The sequence below is a fragment of the Accipiter gentilis genome, chromosome 9 (assembly GCF_929443795.1).
Source record: "Accipiter gentilis chromosome 9, bAccGen1.1, whole genome shotgun sequence".
Classification (NCBI taxonomy): domain Eukaryota; kingdom Metazoa; phylum Chordata; class Aves; order Accipitriformes; family Accipitridae; genus Astur; species Astur gentilis.
The window spans coordinates 23223860-23241980 of NC_064888.1; the positions used below are offsets into that span (position 1 = coordinate 23223860).

At 37.1% G+C, this 18121-nt stretch overlaps 1 protein-coding gene across 8 annotated transcripts in view; it reads right to left on the reverse strand.

The window, feature by feature from the left end:
- Positions 1-379: 379 nt before the first annotated feature.
- LOC126042819 (FERM and PDZ domain-containing protein 2-like) overlaps positions 380-18121 on the reverse strand; it is a 62900-nt gene continuing 45158 nt past the window's right edge. For 3 of the 8 annotated variants that reach the window (XM_049810510.1, XM_049810508.1, XM_049810505.1), the window contains 10 exons: positions 17336-17497; positions 16370-16541; positions 14465-14544; positions 12282-12373; positions 10778-10893; positions 8083-8231; positions 6594-6684; positions 5267-5601; positions 3551-3766; positions 380-2428 (listed from right to left, as the gene is read on the reverse strand). In XM_049810510.1, coding sequence (XP_049666467.1) covers positions 2261-2428; positions 3551-3766; positions 5267-5601; positions 6594-6684; positions 8083-8231; positions 10778-10893; positions 12282-12373; positions 14465-14544; positions 16370-16541; positions 17336-17497 — 1581 coding nt within the window. In that variant the 3' untranslated portion in view covers positions 380-2260. Of the gene's footprint in view, positions 2451-3218; positions 3282-3550; positions 3767-5266; positions 5602-6593; positions 6685-8082; positions 8232-10777; positions 10894-12281; positions 12374-14464; positions 14545-16369; positions 16542-17335; positions 17498-18121 lie in introns of those variants that run through there. The other 5 variants (XM_049810506.1, XM_049810511.1, XM_049810512.1 and 2 more) reach the window with 5 other exon arrangements.

An 18121-nucleotide genomic window follows, 5' to 3' on the forward strand; every position in this document is an offset into this window, starting at 1 on the left:
TGTTTTATCTTACTCTGCTAGCAGTCTTAGAGGACTAGATCTGTGTAAAAGTGTATATCTCATCCAAAACAAAGTTCAGGCTGAGTGAGGATGTCGTTATGGGGATCATAACTATAGTATCTGTTTAAAAGCGTTTAATTATTATATTCCTAAAGGATAAGAATATGGGATATGGCAGAATGTCTCACAGGTCAGTAATACCTGCTCTAGGGGAACGTACGAAAGGTACCGTCATGACAAAATCTGCCTTTAGAGGAAGTTTAAATATAAGCCCCAATTAATAAAAGATTATTTTCCATAGAGCTCTTACAGGTTAGTAGTTAAGTATCACAGCTGGTTTTTCATTAAAAGAAATTAAAATGAAATGCAGTGTTTTCAGAATCTTTTTAATATCCCTGTAAAACAAGGAAAAACTTCTGTCAAACAGCAAACACTTCTGTTGAACAGCTGCAAAGATGATGCACAAATGTGGAGGAACAAATAATGAAGATTGTCTTCTAAATCCAAAATGCTTGTTCTAAACCACAGAAAAAACACCTTTGCATAAAGTACAGGAATATTTTCACTGAGAAGCTTTTCAAAGTTGTTGTGGTACAAAAAGTGATTTCTGCATTTGTGTGTAGTGTAGTGCATTCATTGCATAGTAGTACATGTGTAGTAATTAAAATCAAAGTGAAAGGCCAAATACCAAATGAAAGTGACAAAGTTATGAACAAAAATTTGGTCAATGACATTTGACAAAACTGTGCAAATAGTGCTTTATATGCAACATAAAGATAGTAAATGCAGAAAGTATGGAGAGTAATGCTTCTGGGAAGGCTCAAATTCAATGACTTTAAGACCAAACATTGAATTCTGTTTATGTTTATACCAGTATAAGTCCAGGGTTACTCCACTAATTTAGCATTACTCTGGATCTCTATCAATATTTTTGAAATTAGCATCTGGCTTACATCATAAATTCCATTTCTATCTTTTCCTGACTTCCAGCAGACTAGCTGAGGGCAGAAAGAAAAAATGGCCCTTGACTTTAATTATGATTGTATTACAGTGGCTTTTTCTACAAGTCATAATTTTAATTTGTATTTAATCCCACATTCTTTCTGAACCATAAACATCTCATTCATAATGAAAATAAACAGCTATTTTATTTTCTTGTATCTACTGCAGTCTTATATTCAAATGCCTCTTAATATTTTCTCTTTCCCTGAAATCAAAGAAGTTTTAAAAATATGTACAATTCAGTTAAATAACTGCTGTTATAATTTCCTATGTTTAAAAGTTACTCTTCCAATGCACATCTAATAACTTCACTTCCATATATATCACCTTCTAGGTAAAGGACTTAGAAGTAGTACTATAGAAAGAAGTACAATTTGACAAACTTGAACAGCAGATTTCTGCTCAAATCCACTCAAACTCACACTAACAGAAACACTTCTAACAAGAGAAATAAACTGTACAGAGAGTTATTTACTCTAATTTAAAGATCTGATTCAGCCCCTACTAAAACCAGTGGGACTTCCCATAGATTGGTTCAGATTCTAGATAAGAATTACAAGATAGTTAATCAATGGAAAGGATCGGGGGAAGATGAAATGTATATGCATGTCACAATGCACACACAGTCATTTCATCTGGCTTAGTATTGCATTCCTTTTTACATGGATGCAGAATGAAAGAATACTGATGCTATCTACAGCTGTTCATATCGCTGGGAAAAATTAATATTCCATCCAATTATTACACAACACTCTTCCTGCTTTGAAGAGAACCAGCTAGGATTCAAAGGCATCCTATTTTTCTGTCAGTTTCTTGATTTAAGATGTCTAGTGATGGTGGCATAAATTCCAGGGCTGGAGTGATGACTTGAAATGGTTCTACATTGTTCAAGCAACCAAGGGTAAACAGAGTCCTTCCACACAAAAGCATAACTAATCTTCCACCAAAACCAGCAGAATCTTAGATCTTTATAGTTGCCCTCTGGAAAGTAAAGTTAATTCCAAAGGCTGCTATCTCCTTGTCACACTCCCAAAATATTTTCCTAACAATTAATATGTTATTACACAGAACACGCAAGTTGTCCATGGCAATTTAACAGCAGTGTCGCAGTGCTGGCTGGCTGTTTCTCCAAACTGTGAGCCAAGATTTAAATGACTTACCCAGGACATGTTAAGCAAGGTTTTGAAATGCCTTGGAAATCAGAGTAATCTAACAAAGCATGTAATATAACACTTGTTGGTGCTGGCTTGACATCTCTTTAAAGCAATTGCTGAGTGGTCCCTGGAGTCCAAAGGGAATAGCAACAGGGAAGAGTCATACTGCAGTCAGTAGGAATGCATTGCTTGAAGGTTCTGAAGGACTTCCAGCACAACTTCATAACAGAATAAATACTCATCCTGTATGCAGAGACACCAATGTGAAACACCTGGTTACATTCAACATAAATTCTAGAGAAAGAAGGATGGACTGGCTGAAGTGCTGTTTATAACATCAGCATCTTTGTAACATGGATACAAAAACTTAGATATTTAAGAGCATTCTTGTTCTTTTTTGTAAAAGTTCAGGAATGCCTTCTTATTCAATGCAGTACCTGTAAGCATGTGCTCAAGTCTCATTTAAGTCAGTGAAGGTTATCTGTTTGCTTAAGTTTAGTCACATGCTCAATCATTATCCTGAAGAAAAATATATCAAAGCATGTGCTAAAATATTTGCCTATAGGAAGAATTTTTCCTAGTCTTGTCTTGCTTTTCTTCCCACCACCTGTGTGCTATAAATTGAGTTAGCTGCATCTTGTCTTTTCCTGTGTGAAAACTCTTTTCAGGGGTAGGTTTAACTCAGTAGTAGATGGGTTTACTGAGGTGATGATAACAGCAATAGCAAAAATTCAGCTGAAAGCCAGAATTTTGCAGGGTAAGGTTTATGTTATCTCACTGGTTTTGTTGGTATACCTGCTTTTCTTTTTGCTTGAAAAAAAGGAGGCAGGGGGGTGTCTGGTATCTGTACTATATTGGTGTTTTGCTTTTATTTCAATTAGTTAGTAAGACACAGACCTTTCATATTTAAATCTAGACACCACTTGCCTGGAAGGCTGTTATTTTCCTCAAATGAGAGGGCTAAAATTATGCATTAAGCCCCAGATTTATCAAAGCATATGGATATGTACCACTAATTGAGGCTTTTAAAAATCATAATCTAGTTGAATATTGAGAACTTACCTTAGTTTGGATCATGCCAAAACGCTGATTTCTCAAATCTCTCACTATCTGCTTGATGCTGAACTATCAGAAGAGAACAGTTTTTATTTTGTTGACATGCAAGTTATAAAGAAAGATTTAAGCATGTTCAGATGGGGAAGCTGTGACTCAGTTCTTCTACAAATAGTATATTTGTAGTTATTATCTTTGTTGTTTAAAACAACAAAAGCTGGGTTTATTCCATTTTGTTAGGATGAATTCTACCAGGAATTACTCTGGTCTAAGATACCCCCACATGTTGTTGACATCCATACCGGTTTGTAATACTTAACAATGATCTGTTTGATACTTACACGTAAATCTTTTTCTATATAGCTGAGCAGAACTTCAATACACAGCAAAACTCCACTTCTTCCAATGCCAGTGCTGCAGTGAGCAACAATAGGTCCTGTACTGTGAACTTTTCTCATGTAACAAATAAATTTTACAAGCTGCTCAGCCAGTTTGGGAATATTGTGGTCTGGCCAAGTGGTAAACTGCAAATGACTTATAGTGCGCTTCTCTTCTGTCTGGAAGAGAAAGACCAGAAATGTTAAAAATGATCAGTCCTAAGACTGATTTTCAAGGATTTCCTCTGATAATTTTTCCTTCACCCTCATTCTTAGTCAATTGTTTGTCTAACATACAATTCTTCAGCTTTTCATACTTGACCCTATTAAAGTTTCTTTTAGGTTTTCAGAAATGCTTTGAGAAGACAGAGGCTTAGGAAATTTACTTTATATAATTTTGATAAGAGACTGAAGTTACTCTGTTGCCCCAAGAGGATGTAGTTGTCTTTGTTGGTTAGAAAGGAAAAACAAAACATTTGTTAAATTAGAACATTCTGGTACTGTTTACTAAAATTGTTTCTGTAACTGAACTAAGCAATGCTAATAGAAGAGTCGTAATATGATAGCCACAATAGTGAGATCGTAAATGATGTTCTGGCTATCAGATATAAAAGAACAATTTGTGATTAGATACCCTACCATACAAACCAAATCAACTAAAACAATGATTACAAGAATAATCATAATGTAGATAAAATAAAAAGTATTATTAATTGAATGGTCCTGGGACAATACTTCTTGTTGCCAGCTTGCCAAAACACATTAAGTTGAATGCAAAAGAACTACCTAGATTTTTACCATCCTAAGAATTTGAATGGATTTCTGCTAAAGTAAACCTGTGGCTTTCTGTATTAATTTGATACTGGTCCAAGAAAAACATAGCAAACATAACATGTTCATTGAAACAATCCCATATAATGTCCCATCTTCCCATCTTAATAATCTTTTGGGAAGACTCATATCAAATGCATTACTATGCTTCACACTCAGTGACATAAGGTGAATTGTGTTTTCTTCCTATAGAGAAATTGTTTTCTTGATGGAAAAAGACACCAAGTTAGTCTGGCACAAGTATTAATCTTTTAATTATTCCATTAATTAATATGTCCTGCAGAAATTTTTGCAATTAATTAATAAGTCTTGCAGAAATTTTTGTGAATTTGCCCCAATTTCCATGTTCTTACACCTGGATTCTGTATTTGTTAGCTTTCTAAAAATTTGCTGCTAGATCTGTAGTTTCATGTGTATTCATGTATTTTCATCAATGAAAGAAGTATCATTTGTTCTAAATTCTAGGATGAAAACCACCTTCTTCCCCTCCTTCCTTCCAGCCACCATTACAGAATATAAATCCATTCTGGCAGCCCTTACTGATTTGATTTGATGAGAGCACTAAGCAATACTGCAAACCACTGAAAACACCAACTCTGTGACTATTAAAGGACTAATTTTTGGACATTCTTATCCAAATCTATGTAATGTTGGATCCATTGCTTGTGCAATGAACAAAGAAGCATCATCTCATTAACCCTAATTTTATGCCTGTTATTCAGATTTTTCTGTTCCTAAAAAATACTGAGCAAACATTAAGAAGAAGCAAACAATAATACTAGTATTTACTCATGTAAAATATCTAATCAGTTTCATCATACATGAAAGCATTAAGCCTACTCAACTTACCTGCTTGTTGATCATTTCTATTATTCTAATTATGAAGTATTCCACAATCTGGTAATTGTCTAGCCTGAGATGGAAATTAGCCAGGTCTATAGCGTCATGGGGAGGTTCAGGCCAGTATCGATGACATTGGACTTGCCCTAGCTCCACTTCTTTTGTCATCATGGCAATCAGATCTGATTCACTCTCCCAGACCATTTGCCAGAAATCAGCCATAGTGGATGGCAGAGGCCCTTGGGTTATAATATAGAAATGTTCCTCTTCTCCAACTTTCATTGTAATGTAACTTGCATTAATGTAGCCATTCTTTTCTCCCAGAGGAACTCGTGTCTTATCATCTGTACAGAAACAGAAAGTTGCTATTTCAGCTGTAGATCTGAAACAGAGTTCTACCATCTCTAGCCCTCAGGTGTTGGGGAACCTCAGCCTCTAGCAGTAAAGTATGCCTCTGGATTTTAGAATACATTTGGCTAGTTAACACTAATATTAATCACTGCTAATAGGATTTCCCACAGATAAATTGTATGGTTTGCTGCAGTTTTATTTCTCTTAAGATACTTGCAATTCAAAATAGTGTATCAAACACTGCTTTTAATGTATGGCACAGGAACATTGTCACTGGATATTTGTGTTATAAAACAGGAAACTTCTGAGAATGTAAACTGTATCAATAATATAGAGAGGTAACTGTGCTACAAATTTTGCATGTGCTGTCCTGCTGCTGCAGTTTAAACAAGACATTGAGGGTCCAGAAAGTGTTCTCCTTCTGTTGTGATACCTCTCAGAGAATCATTGGGCAGTACATTAGTTTTTGGAAGTCCTTGTTAACTGCAGTCATTCAACTCCTGGACTCAGATCTTCCTCCTAAAATGACTTCTCATCAGCAATGAAACTTGTTTTTGACTCAGATCAGAGCTGAGCAGCTGAATGCTCTGGTTGGATATTATGCTGCGTCACAAGCAGTAGACATACCTGTACATTTAAATAGATTTAAAGAACTGCTATTATAGTTCAAGTTACACTTGCCCACAAAAATGTAGATCAATATCTCTGAGAAAGAGGGAAGGAAACACCAAGACAGCTGGCCCCCTACCAGACCAAATCCTGCCTTGTGGAAGAAAATACTTCAGAAAATTACATACTGTGCAAGGCAGTACGTGAACTCTACCTCTTTTGAGAAAATCTCAACACATTTCATTATTGCTGGAGATCTCTGTGACTAAGAATGTGGTGGGATTTGCACCTCCTACATCTCAGTGTTATAACTGTTTTTCTGTTTTCTGATGTCTTTGTTCACTGAATGTATGTTCTCATTCGTGTGCATACTTACACGGAAGAATATCTCGGTATCTGTTTTTATCCTGGTTTTCTGGTGCTTTGCCAGTTGTGCAGTCATCTATTGGTTTCACACATTCTAAAGCCTAGATCAAAGAGAAATAGTCAATCCATGTTGTTCACATCCTTTATAGACAAGCTTTACAGAGTCGGTGTGAGCAAACTTTACTGCTATATGTGACCCAAGACTGGCAAATAGACTTCTTACAGAAGAGAATCAGTACATCATTCTCTAAACTTCTTGGCAAGAAATTCAAATTGCTTTGTATTTTCTTCAGCCTGAACAAAATTTCTGGGATTTTCAAGTAAGATATCCAACCCACATCCCCAGCCCCTGTCATTACAAATCCCTGTTGTATATTGCTGTAAAAAAGATGTTTGCCACTATACAGTGTATATGGACTGAAAATACTCGTTCGGTTCTTTAACATCTTAATGAGTTACTACAGCTTTTAATCAGATAAAATATCCAATGGCTTTGGTAACCAGTGCTTTCCTTATTAGATCTTTATGTTTTCTGTGCAGATGCTTCACTCAGGTCATAGTGTGTTATGCCTACATCACTAACAGAATGGAATGAATGGAAATTAATACATGCCCTTGAGCCTTCAGGGAAAGTCAGCAAATCCTACATACTCGAGCCTGTGGGATTTTGTACCCAGAAAGTCAGAGATATAAAGGCAAGTGAAAGAAACTGATAACACTGTAGATACTATGGAAAAGTGGTAGCAATCTGCCTCACTGGTGATGAGTACATGCTTTAAAGGAAATTCCAGTACTGTGTTGAAGAGTTATGAAATAATCTGTTCTTTGGGAATTTGCTGATAACTGAGTACTCGATTTATATACTGAAACAAGAGTTTTTATATGCCTTCCTAATTTTACACTTTTTCGTGATTTATATGCCATCAGATGTAATTATGTGTTTTCATAATCTACGGAGGTACATTACTTTTTAATTTCACAAAGTTCCTGACATTAATAACATCTTGTGGCAGTGAGTTCCACGTATCACTGGAGCACTGTGTGAAACATTTTCCTTTCACCAGCTAAGTGTTTCAACACTAGTGAATCCCTAGCAGCATGGATCCCTAGCAGCATGGATTTCTTGCTTTAGTGCAGCCTCTAGAATAGTTCTTAAGCAGATGTTCAGCAGAGCTGATGGGGTAATAGGAAGAAGTCAGTTTAGGTAAAAGTGATTCATACTCTACTTTTGTGTATGATTTATTTTTCATTCCATGTAGGCAGTATCTTTGGACAGCTAACAGTGTAAGCCTGACCTGCGTGGAAAGAGAGAGGTCCAAATACTGTAGCATCACCCAAACAGCGGAGTAGAAGCTCCATTCTGGCTGGAATAATTCTCTGAGGAAGTGGAGTCAGTAAACATATACAAGTAGATCTCCCATACAGTATGCAGAAGGCTGCTACAAGTCACTTTCTTAGCTCTGCTAACACTCAGATCTTAAAAAGGAATCACACTTTACCATAAACTCCTTTAACACCTCTTGATTTTCAATCCGCAACTGAAGGCCTCGAATAAGACCTGTGATGCCAGTCCTTGGACCTACTCCAGTCAGTGATGGTTTAAAGTTAATTAACTGAGTCAGTTCATCTCCAGAAGCAAAGGTTCTGCCTATATATCCACAAAAAGACAAAGGAGTTTTTGATTATTGTTGTTCATAGTGCAAAGTCTTGGCTTTAAAAAGTAAGGGGCTGCAGTACTTAAGTACATTTTGATGCTTATACTGTGGAAGTGAAATGTGAAAAAATATTTTTGGCTTACTTATGTTCACAGCAGAAGGAAGAATAAGTCAGTACTATGGATATAACCAGCACCACATTTCATGTAATTTGGAAGAAGATCCAACTATTGCAACTTATTGCCTCATACAGTTTCTGAATACAGTCTGTTCTAAATAAACTGTTCGTGCAGAATTGTGAACTTAATGCTATATATATTGGTATAGGAGACTCTGGCCACATCTTCACAGGGAATCATCTTCACGTTTCCAATGCTCTCCTGAAAATTAGTATTGCCACACCCCACTGCTAGGAATAATCACTGCATATTCTTCATCGCTGAAGTAAGAAAATATATTCTGTTCTTTTCATCTTACCTCACAGTCCCCTTCAAGAACAAGATGTGAAGTATCTGATGCACCAAAATCAGAATTCAGTTTTACTTATTAGCTGATCCTTAAGTTATGTGTTCTGATTCAAAACTTGACAGATTAAGAAGATGGATAAACATTTATATCTCCAGAAATATCACTACTCTACTGGAGCAATTGAAAAACTTTTGCTACCATGTAGAGTAAAAACAGCAGTTTGTTCCATAAAAAATAGTGGTTTGAGGCAGAGAAATTATGCAATTTGTCCTTTTAGTCATAGGCTACTGTTGGCAAGGAATAACATGCCAGCTGTCTCAAAGAAAACCTGGTGATCTATTCCACAGGTTTGTTGTAGGCTGAAGACAAGGAGCAATGCTCTGTTTTCCTCTTGTAAATGTTATTGCTACTCCTAACTAATCGCTGTTAACAAAGTGTTGTGCTTGCTATGCGTTCGTCTGGGCTGCAACTTGCACCTGCCTTGCTTGAGGTTCTAAGACACTTTCTGTTCACTTTCTGTTCTCTAACCCTCACAGATGCAAGGGTGTTTCTATTAACTGGTTGAGAGTGCCAGTGAAGACAGATCCCTCTCCAGACAGAGCATGCTATTTCCCATATACCTCTCTTTTACTCCAGATCAAATGGAATAAAAACCCCATAATTTGAGCAGGCAGTAGAGGATAGATTGGTTATAATTTTCTGTTTGCTAGCCAGCACAGCGTGGTAGCATGAGGGAGATAACTGTGGTTTACTTCTGTTAAGAGCCGTCAGCAATTCATTGCTGCCACAGGGCAAGAAGAGGCAGGGAGAGACCTGTATTTGAGATTCTATGGGATACTGCAGCATCCTCAGTATGATTCCTTTCACAAATTATTCTTGTTTGGGGCAGAAGCAGCTTAATTTCCTATAGGAACAACAAGGCAGATTCTTTCTATAACCTGTCATCTGGTATCAGAGAGGCTTAGCACCTGAGCTGTGGAAGTGCTTCAGTATGTGTTTAAGCACATCAATTCCAGAGGTTTTAATGAAGTTATTATATGAAGTGAAATTCAGTGTTTCTGGGAACAAAGTCTTGAGATAGAATTTGACCCTTCATTCTACATTTTTGTGTAAGCGCTTCAATAACTTTTTTTGAGAGGGTGTATAGGAACAGTGTGGGAGAGAGGAGAATGATGTAAAAAACCTATTGCATCCAGTGATATCAAGTACATTTTGTGGTATGTTCCTAGAATTTGTTCCATTAATTCTCAAAGCCTTGTTTGTCATTGCTTTTCATATGTGAAAAAGGCCATCTACTACATCCAGTCTGTTTACTGTATCTCTTGTAAGATAATCCATCTGCTTTTATTTTATTCATTTTGGGACAAACTAAGAATTTCAGTTTTTTAATTATGCACTGGGAAGTTCCCACAAATTTGCTTCTGACCCAAATTGCAATGTTCATTTTTTTTGTTCAGCCACTGAGCCAATGTGTCATTTCTTTGCACCATCCAATACTGGATGATTTGAACAAATGTCATGATGTTGCTCAAATTAATTCAACAACTTTCTTTTCAACTTATTTGATCAGTTTGTACACCTAATTGATTATAATCAAGGTATTCAGAGATTTTCCTTTGGGGAAGGACATAATATATAACATTACAAACAAACAAAAAATCCCAACCAAAAGCCAAAACAAAAGACACAAAAAATAAAAATAAAAAGTTGCTCATCCTTTTGAAACTGGAGTTCCAAAGCAGAGGTGCTCAGAGCAGTGGTGAGTGGGTGATGGCCAGCAGAGCTGCCATCCCTGGGTTCAGTTAACTACATTCAGACTCCCGTTCCTTCCTTCTAGCAGTTCTCCAAAAGAGTTGGAGAGCTCCTGATGTAGACTTTCTTCTTGTGGATGTTGCAAAGGTTTGATGGCCTTCATATATAGCAATGGTAAAAATTGTGTCCTGAGTGCCCTGGTCTTTGGGACACAAAGAGCAAATCCTTAGCTTGTATACAAGGGATTGGTGTTGTTCTCACTGTACAGGGGAGCTGGCCTATAATGTTAAAGAAAAAAGAGAAGTTTTTGCATGGTTACTTCTAGGTAGAATGGAAATCCTGTGGGGCATATCATCATCTTCATTGTTCCAGCTGTCTGACTCAGACTGCTGATTCTCTCTTCTGCAGCCTTCATATTCTGCATATTTCTGTGACCTGTAAAACAGCATTAGTTAAATGGTCTTATGGAAGTGGCAGAAGCTTTGATAATATGAACTGTACAAAGGTTTTGATTTTAATCTATTTTTGATCACTTTTAACTTTTTGAGCAACTATTTTCAAGAATTAGTGTGAACTCTGAAGAACATAAACTGAAGGAATAATAGTAGCATTTTGTCTGGAGTAGTGTTTGCAAATATAGCTAGTGAAAAAGACTTTCATCTGTATGTGGTACTTTAATTTTTCAAGGAGATAAGAACATACTTTGTATAAAAAAGCTGCCCAAAAATTGATTGGAAGTAAGGTTTGTCACAGTCATAGACAGTTTTTAATGTATGACATTTTTCAGTTGTTAGGCAATCATAGCTAAATAGGCTTTGCTTGTTACTGTTTCCTAAAGTATTTAGAAAATTTTAGAGCACTTACTTAAATATGTTTTAGATAGAAGATAAGCCTGCAATCCAGAATACAACTATAATGCATGCAGAATGGCTTAAATATTCCTCTTCTGGCTAACTCTGATACCCTCAGACCTAACACTTAGCTATGTTAGTAGGCTTAAGCATATCACAGTCTTACATTATCCTATCCTATGTATGATCATAATACATGTTAGAAATAGTAAAAGGTACACTTAAGAGGGAAAATAAGATAATAAGTAGCAGTTTTGCAAATATCAGTAACCATTGCAGGCTGTGCATGTTCAAGTTACACAAAGCTTTTGCAAGTAGGAAGTAGAAATACCAAAAAATACTGGCAGTAAAAAGATTCAGATTACAGGACAGGGGCCAGAAAACCATCTTATTTGCAAAATGACCAGAAAAGATACTTGTTATCCCTATATATGATAACTTTGTATTAGCCATACTACATACATTATCAACACTCCATTATTCTTTGTTTTCCCGTTGTACTGTAGATTTAAAATTTGAGGTAAAATTCTTCTCTTCTTGTACTATGTACTTTCTTTGGAGTAACATCCTCAGATTCTCTTGATTCCCATTGATACAGCCATAGCACAGGGTCCAGCCCAGGCTGCAAGACCTGCTTGGAACACTTAGTAAAACCCGTGGGCACCCTGCCCACACCAACTTGACAGTACTACCACTGTTCTCCCTCCTCCTCAGCTAGAAAGGCTAAAGCTAGCTTATGCATGCCTGCATGAGCTGTTACATGTAGAAGCTTCTGGTTTATTTGTCATTGTTGTGTGGAAGCTGTTTAGCAACTCTTACTGCAGATGGAGCTGCATTCCAATAGAACTGTATTTCTCTGATTTGGGACACATGAGTGCATTTGCATACCATATTAGGACAGGTCTGGAAATATAAGAATAAATTATCCATACTATTTATTTTAATAGTTTTTACTGCATTTGAAAGACTTACCTGTCTGAAATGTTACTGATGATATCCTTACAGTCTTGTCCAGCCAGTTTTGTCTGACCTTGCAGAGAGGAATTGTGTGTATTTTCGTGATCCTGCAGATTTAAAATAAGAAAGGTCTGTGAAAAATCAGTACACAGAAACATCAAGAATATAGTTACTTTCAGCAACATTCTTTCTTATATCTGAGAAAATGTGTCCTTCACTCAAGAAGGAAAGGAAAAATAGAATAGTTTCCACTTTCAGAAGAAGGTACGTAACTTTGATTCAGCATTGCAGTATCTACTAGGAGTAAAAAGCCACATCAGCTGTATTTGTGAGTTTCATAACAATACAGTCTTCAGACATCTCTACAACTTAGCATGCATGACAACTTTGAAAAGGTTCATGTTAGTTATATTCTCTCTGATCTCATAAAGAAAATGCAATCACAGGAATCATGATTCACACTACACTCTTCACCTCCCAGCTCTTGGCAGCAGAAAGCACCAGTGTCTGAGATGGAACTGTTGGTAATAATTTCCTTTTTTTATCTCAGACACAATGATATCAGCTGTCAGAAACAGGGTGCAGCTGTTCTACTGAAGAAGCACTCAACTAACAGAGAAGGCAGACCCTTGATCATCCTCCATATGCAGTAGAAGCAATAGTATTGGTGTCTGTTTTTCTGTCCTGGAGAATGAAAACTGCGTCCTGCATTTAAATAATGATGCAGGACATCTGCCATTAGTATGTGGAAATGGCTCCTTCTCAGTTGTAATACTTAATAGATAATTATTTAAATTTTAGTTGAGAGTGGTGTTTCTTCTTCTTTCCCTGCTTAATATTCCAGATGAACTCAGAAACCACCCTGGCATGTTACACAGTCTATACTATGTCCCACAGAATCTTAATGGGAGCTGCCACTTATACCTTATTTTCTTACTTTTATGCTTATATTTCCCTATTATAATAGGGGAATTCATGGCTGCCTATTTAACCACGAATTCATTTAGCCAGTTTTGGCACTTACTGACTACACTGATTGATTGGAGAATGCTACATGGATTTTTGATTTCTGTTTGCCAAGGGAAGGTATTTTACTGCTGCCTTTTTGCATCTTTTTTTCAGTAGCTTGTCATTTTCAAAGTCTACATCTTTGGAGTAGACAGCAGCTGTGCTCTATAAAGTAAAGCATAAATAGTTTTTATTCATAGGAGACAGCTAAAGGCAAGCTGGAAATAAGAAGAGAGAGTTAGTGGAACCAATTCAGAAAAAAAAAATTTAGCATGTGCTTAAAGTTAGGCATGTGCTGTGCTGAACTAGATAGACTTAACCACATGCTTAAAACTAAATCTATGGCTTAATACTTTGCTAACTCGGGGATCTAATAAGGAACCTGTAGCCTTAGTTCTATCTCCTACTTCGCATTGATATTATTTCTTGGGTGTACTTCTTTGTCAGATCATAGACATGACCTTGTTTTGATACTACATTTCACTGATCTCTAACACTTTAGTTCCAACACCCATTCCAACAGTGTACTTAAAACTTCCTCAAATAAATTCCTCTTCAAGATTTTCTCAGCTTACTCACATCAAGAATTTCCTCCACTTGTCTTTTTCTAGTTTGATTATATTGGTTGAGGAAGGGTTTTGGTTTTTGATTTGTTCTGGAGGATAAGAAGACCTGTATTTCTCACATTTTCAGAGGAGATGTTTTACAGTTGTAAACTTAGAAATAATAGATGTTGTAAAATTTGCTGTGGAATGTCTTGCAGGACTTACTAAGATTCAAAAACATAACCATGTTTGAAGAAGTTTGGGTGCCTTGGAGTTATAAATATTAATGGAAGACAGTTGAATAGAAATCTGTTAAAGTATATTGTTTTAAAATACTGAAGGGAGGGTAAAATTAATAAACCATTCATTCCAATATTATAAAGGACCAGAACTAGACTTGCATATGCAACCTTCCTTCCCCCCACCCTTTTAGCATATGTATTATATGAAACATATGGTCTTATCTCAGTGGAATCCCATGACTCATTCAAATGTTAGCAGTTCCAGTCATTGTAGCACACTTCCCTCACATTAATCTTTTTTCATTAAGAAGGTGTGGTTCTTGCCTGCATTGCAGCAAACCCATTTTGTAAACAAACATGAGTACATTGCCTGATAACTTCTGGAAGCCTGATTCAGATTTACCTTGGTGCACATCTGGTTGAATTCTTCTTCTTCCTTGAAAGTGAAAACAGTCTGAGCTCGCAGGCTTCCCTCAGCACTGTCTGAATACCAGAAAACAAAATCAAAGTAAAAGGCCTATAAAGCATGAAAATATCGTTCTATTTCTTCTGTGCCACCCACACCAGGGGAATATGATCTTGGAAGAAGCATTGAGATACATTGCCAGAAACTGGCATGGAATATCCCTTTCATGGATGCTCTGAGAGGGTTAGTACACCACAAATGCCATATATCACCACTGAAGAAGCCAGCATAATTCAGGTTGCCAGAAGATACAGTGAAGTAGACCCCTGTATCAATAGCAGTTATAAAAAACCTGAAACAGAATTTAAATCTGCCCTCCCTAACCCAGCCCATTCCTTTGCAGTGCTACAGGACAAATACCATAGATTAACTTTGATGCCAGTGCTTCTATAATACCATTGGGTTTTGCTGGTCCAGGAAAACAGTTTAAACTTTCCAGCAACTGTGTAATTCATGTGAGATGCAAATAAATGTCCCTACAGCTAGTTCCTTGAATTTGAAGGGCTGGAGAAAAGGCTACTGTCACTGACGTGAATGGGAATATTTCCACAGCCCTTAATAGAGCAAGAGCTTCAATCAGCCTTTTTACAACTGTCTGTCCTTCCATTTTTTTTGCATCATTAACTGCTAAATTAAACTAGAATAGAGATGGGACAGTGAACACCCTTCTTTCAGGCCAGTGCTGAGCGTAGCTTTCTCATCCTTATGGAAGACCTTTGCTCTTGAAACACACAGGGTAGCTTCCAGTAAGTGAAGGAGTGTCCAGAGCTTGTGATACATGCTAGGAGTTCAAGAGCATTACGTTCAATCTAATAGATATTGAAAAAAATTGAGATCCTTGAACCCTAGAGGCAGCTGCTGCCTAACAGCAGAATTGCCTAAATTATCTATGCAGGTAAGTTTGCATCAGTAAAGCTGACTAGATGCATAAATGTTTGCTGTAAAATATGTCCAAAATCCACAGTCAGCTCTGCATCTCTTCCTAGTCAGCTGGGGAGAAAGCAAATAGCAATGACAGTGGCTTTCTTGCCTGAGAAGATTTGAAACAAAGCCTCCAATTTGTAACCAGCAGGCCAGAAGGTATATTAAGGAAGTATTCTATATTATTCCTATTGAAGTTTCTCCACATTATAGGAAACATTTCAGTGTTTAAAGAAATAGAAAGTTGAGGAATATAAACCCATAATCTATTGGTAATAGTATACCCTTGCTTCCACTCCCAGCTTTAATTATTATTTAAATTTTGGGCATTCAGTAGAGCAGAGCCCACAGCACAAGTTTCTTCCATTAGAGTTAGTCATCTCTCTGAGTACTGCCCTATGGAGGTGGGTGTGCTCTCAAATTAATAGCAATCAACCTGGGACTAGAGGCTTCTGGATTTGAACACAAACAAGCACAGAAGGGAGAGGAGCTGTATGCTAGGCAGAATAGGAGGTGTAGTGCTTCCAAGAGATAAGGCAGGAGTGCTGGGATATGAAATTTGTGGGAAATGTATTTTAGCAGCAGGGTCAATAATTGGCTGTGATTCCATCTGTGAGTTGTATAAAATTGGGTAAAATCAGACTAAGAACCTTCATGACTTAAAAACATAAGCTGAGTTAAAGGATCTTTGGGGGTCTTGCAGCTTTGCTTCTACTATTCCTAGACTTAAAATCACACTTAGGCATTTCTTCCCTGTGGTCCCATGTCTTGAGTAGCTTAGCCAGAGCTGCAGATCTACAGCTATGAATCAGGGCTAACTGTAAAGTTAGTAATATTGAGTTGTTTTGCTAATAGGAAAATTGAATTCAGGCAACACATAATCCCACCTTTATCATATACTGAGCAGATGTAGCTGCTTACCAGGCTCTGCTTTTGTGTTTGGAGGGGAAGGTATACCATTGCTCTGATTGCCTGAATAAGCCCAATGCAAAGCCATGCTTCGGCAGACAGTGAGTTGGACAGTGCCTTGAGCCTTGCGTAGCAAATCTATTACTGCTTGGCGTGGCAGTCCAGACACGAAAGTCTCATTCACCTGAAAAATACAATGATATGTACTTCCAGATTCCTGTGACAGAAAGCTTTTTTTAATTGCATACCCCAGCACTAAGCAATCTTTATATAACTTCTTTGCACTTCATGTGTCCTCATCCCCCCCCATTTTAGTAACTTGCTTGATCCTTTCCTCTCTACTTCTTTATACCATGATTGCCAGCAGTATACCACAAAAAGTACAGTCTGCATCTCTTCCGAGACACTAAGAGGGCATTGTTTCCCCCACTCTTCAGATGGAAGATGGAGGAGAGATGGATGTAAATGAAAAATAGAAAAGCAAACAAAAATATTGAAACTCCTAGAGGGGGGAAGAAAAAATAATTTGGGGTAAAAAAAAGAAGAAAAAGATTATTTATGTTAAAATAGTACTAAGATAGTAAGATTTTAAATAAAGATTCAAAAGCTCTAATTCCAGTGCTTTTTGCTTGTCTTGATAATACCTAACTGACACTGATGATAGGTTCCACCCAGTATCCTGGTGAGCTGTTATATGCACACTTGGTCAGTTAACTGTCATTTCCCTGATTTTTTTTCATGACACCTCCAGCTGTAGAGAGGCCCAGTCCCACAGGAAGCTGAACTCTAGGCAAGAGGTGGGCAGGCCCAGAACAGCCCTCTCACCCCCAGGAGCTGAGCGACACCATCTTTTACATGTTAGTTACTGTGCCAAGCAGCCTCAGGTTTCCAATCTGCACAACCTTTATACTGAACAGAATGCTCATTATAAAGTAACTAGAGAAAATGTAGGCCAAAATAATGAAGAACATGCATTACCTTAAGTAGGATGTCACCAACTTGAAGCCTCCCATCTAAATCTGCAATGCTGTCTGGGCTGATGGCTTTTATTAGGATAGCCCTGCCATTTCTTCCACCTACCAGTGCAAATCCTAGGCTTCCATTTTCTGCTTTTTCCAGCTCAATCTTAATAATGAAGTCCTGCAATAGAAAAGCATACATTCTAAAGTGTAGTTTATTCAGGGCTGTGTTTTGTTTGCATTTTTTAATACCAAAGAATCCCATTATGCTTCACAGTCCTCACTGGCTGATGCAGATTAAGGGATATATCCTTCTCTTGAATAGGTGTATAGAGCTTCCAGTGATTAACATAGCAGCTGCATGTATGTATCAGAAGGAAAAATAGTACATACTTGTTTCCATAATCTTTTTTAATAATTGCTGGAGGGAAAAATAACCTCTTAAGAGAAAGGAAACATGTACTTTTGTAATCCTTTAATAATATATCAAATATATCACCTTCATTAACAAACAAGTCACTTATCTCCAGCATGACAGTAATGCAGTACATACTCCATTCTTTTATTGTTCTATAATAAAAATCTTAACCTTGCAACTCCAACATACCCATATGCTTAGCCTTAGCACTTCATTCAGTTTTAAAATCAGCTGCTTTTTTAGGGTCAAGTATTATGTCAGAAATAGCAGCAACCTAGAAATGTTTATGACTTGCAGCATGACTAGTTCCAATGTTGCAAATATCATCCTCAGAAATTATTTTAGCAAGTTGAACAGATAAACCATCATGGATTAAATGGTACGGAA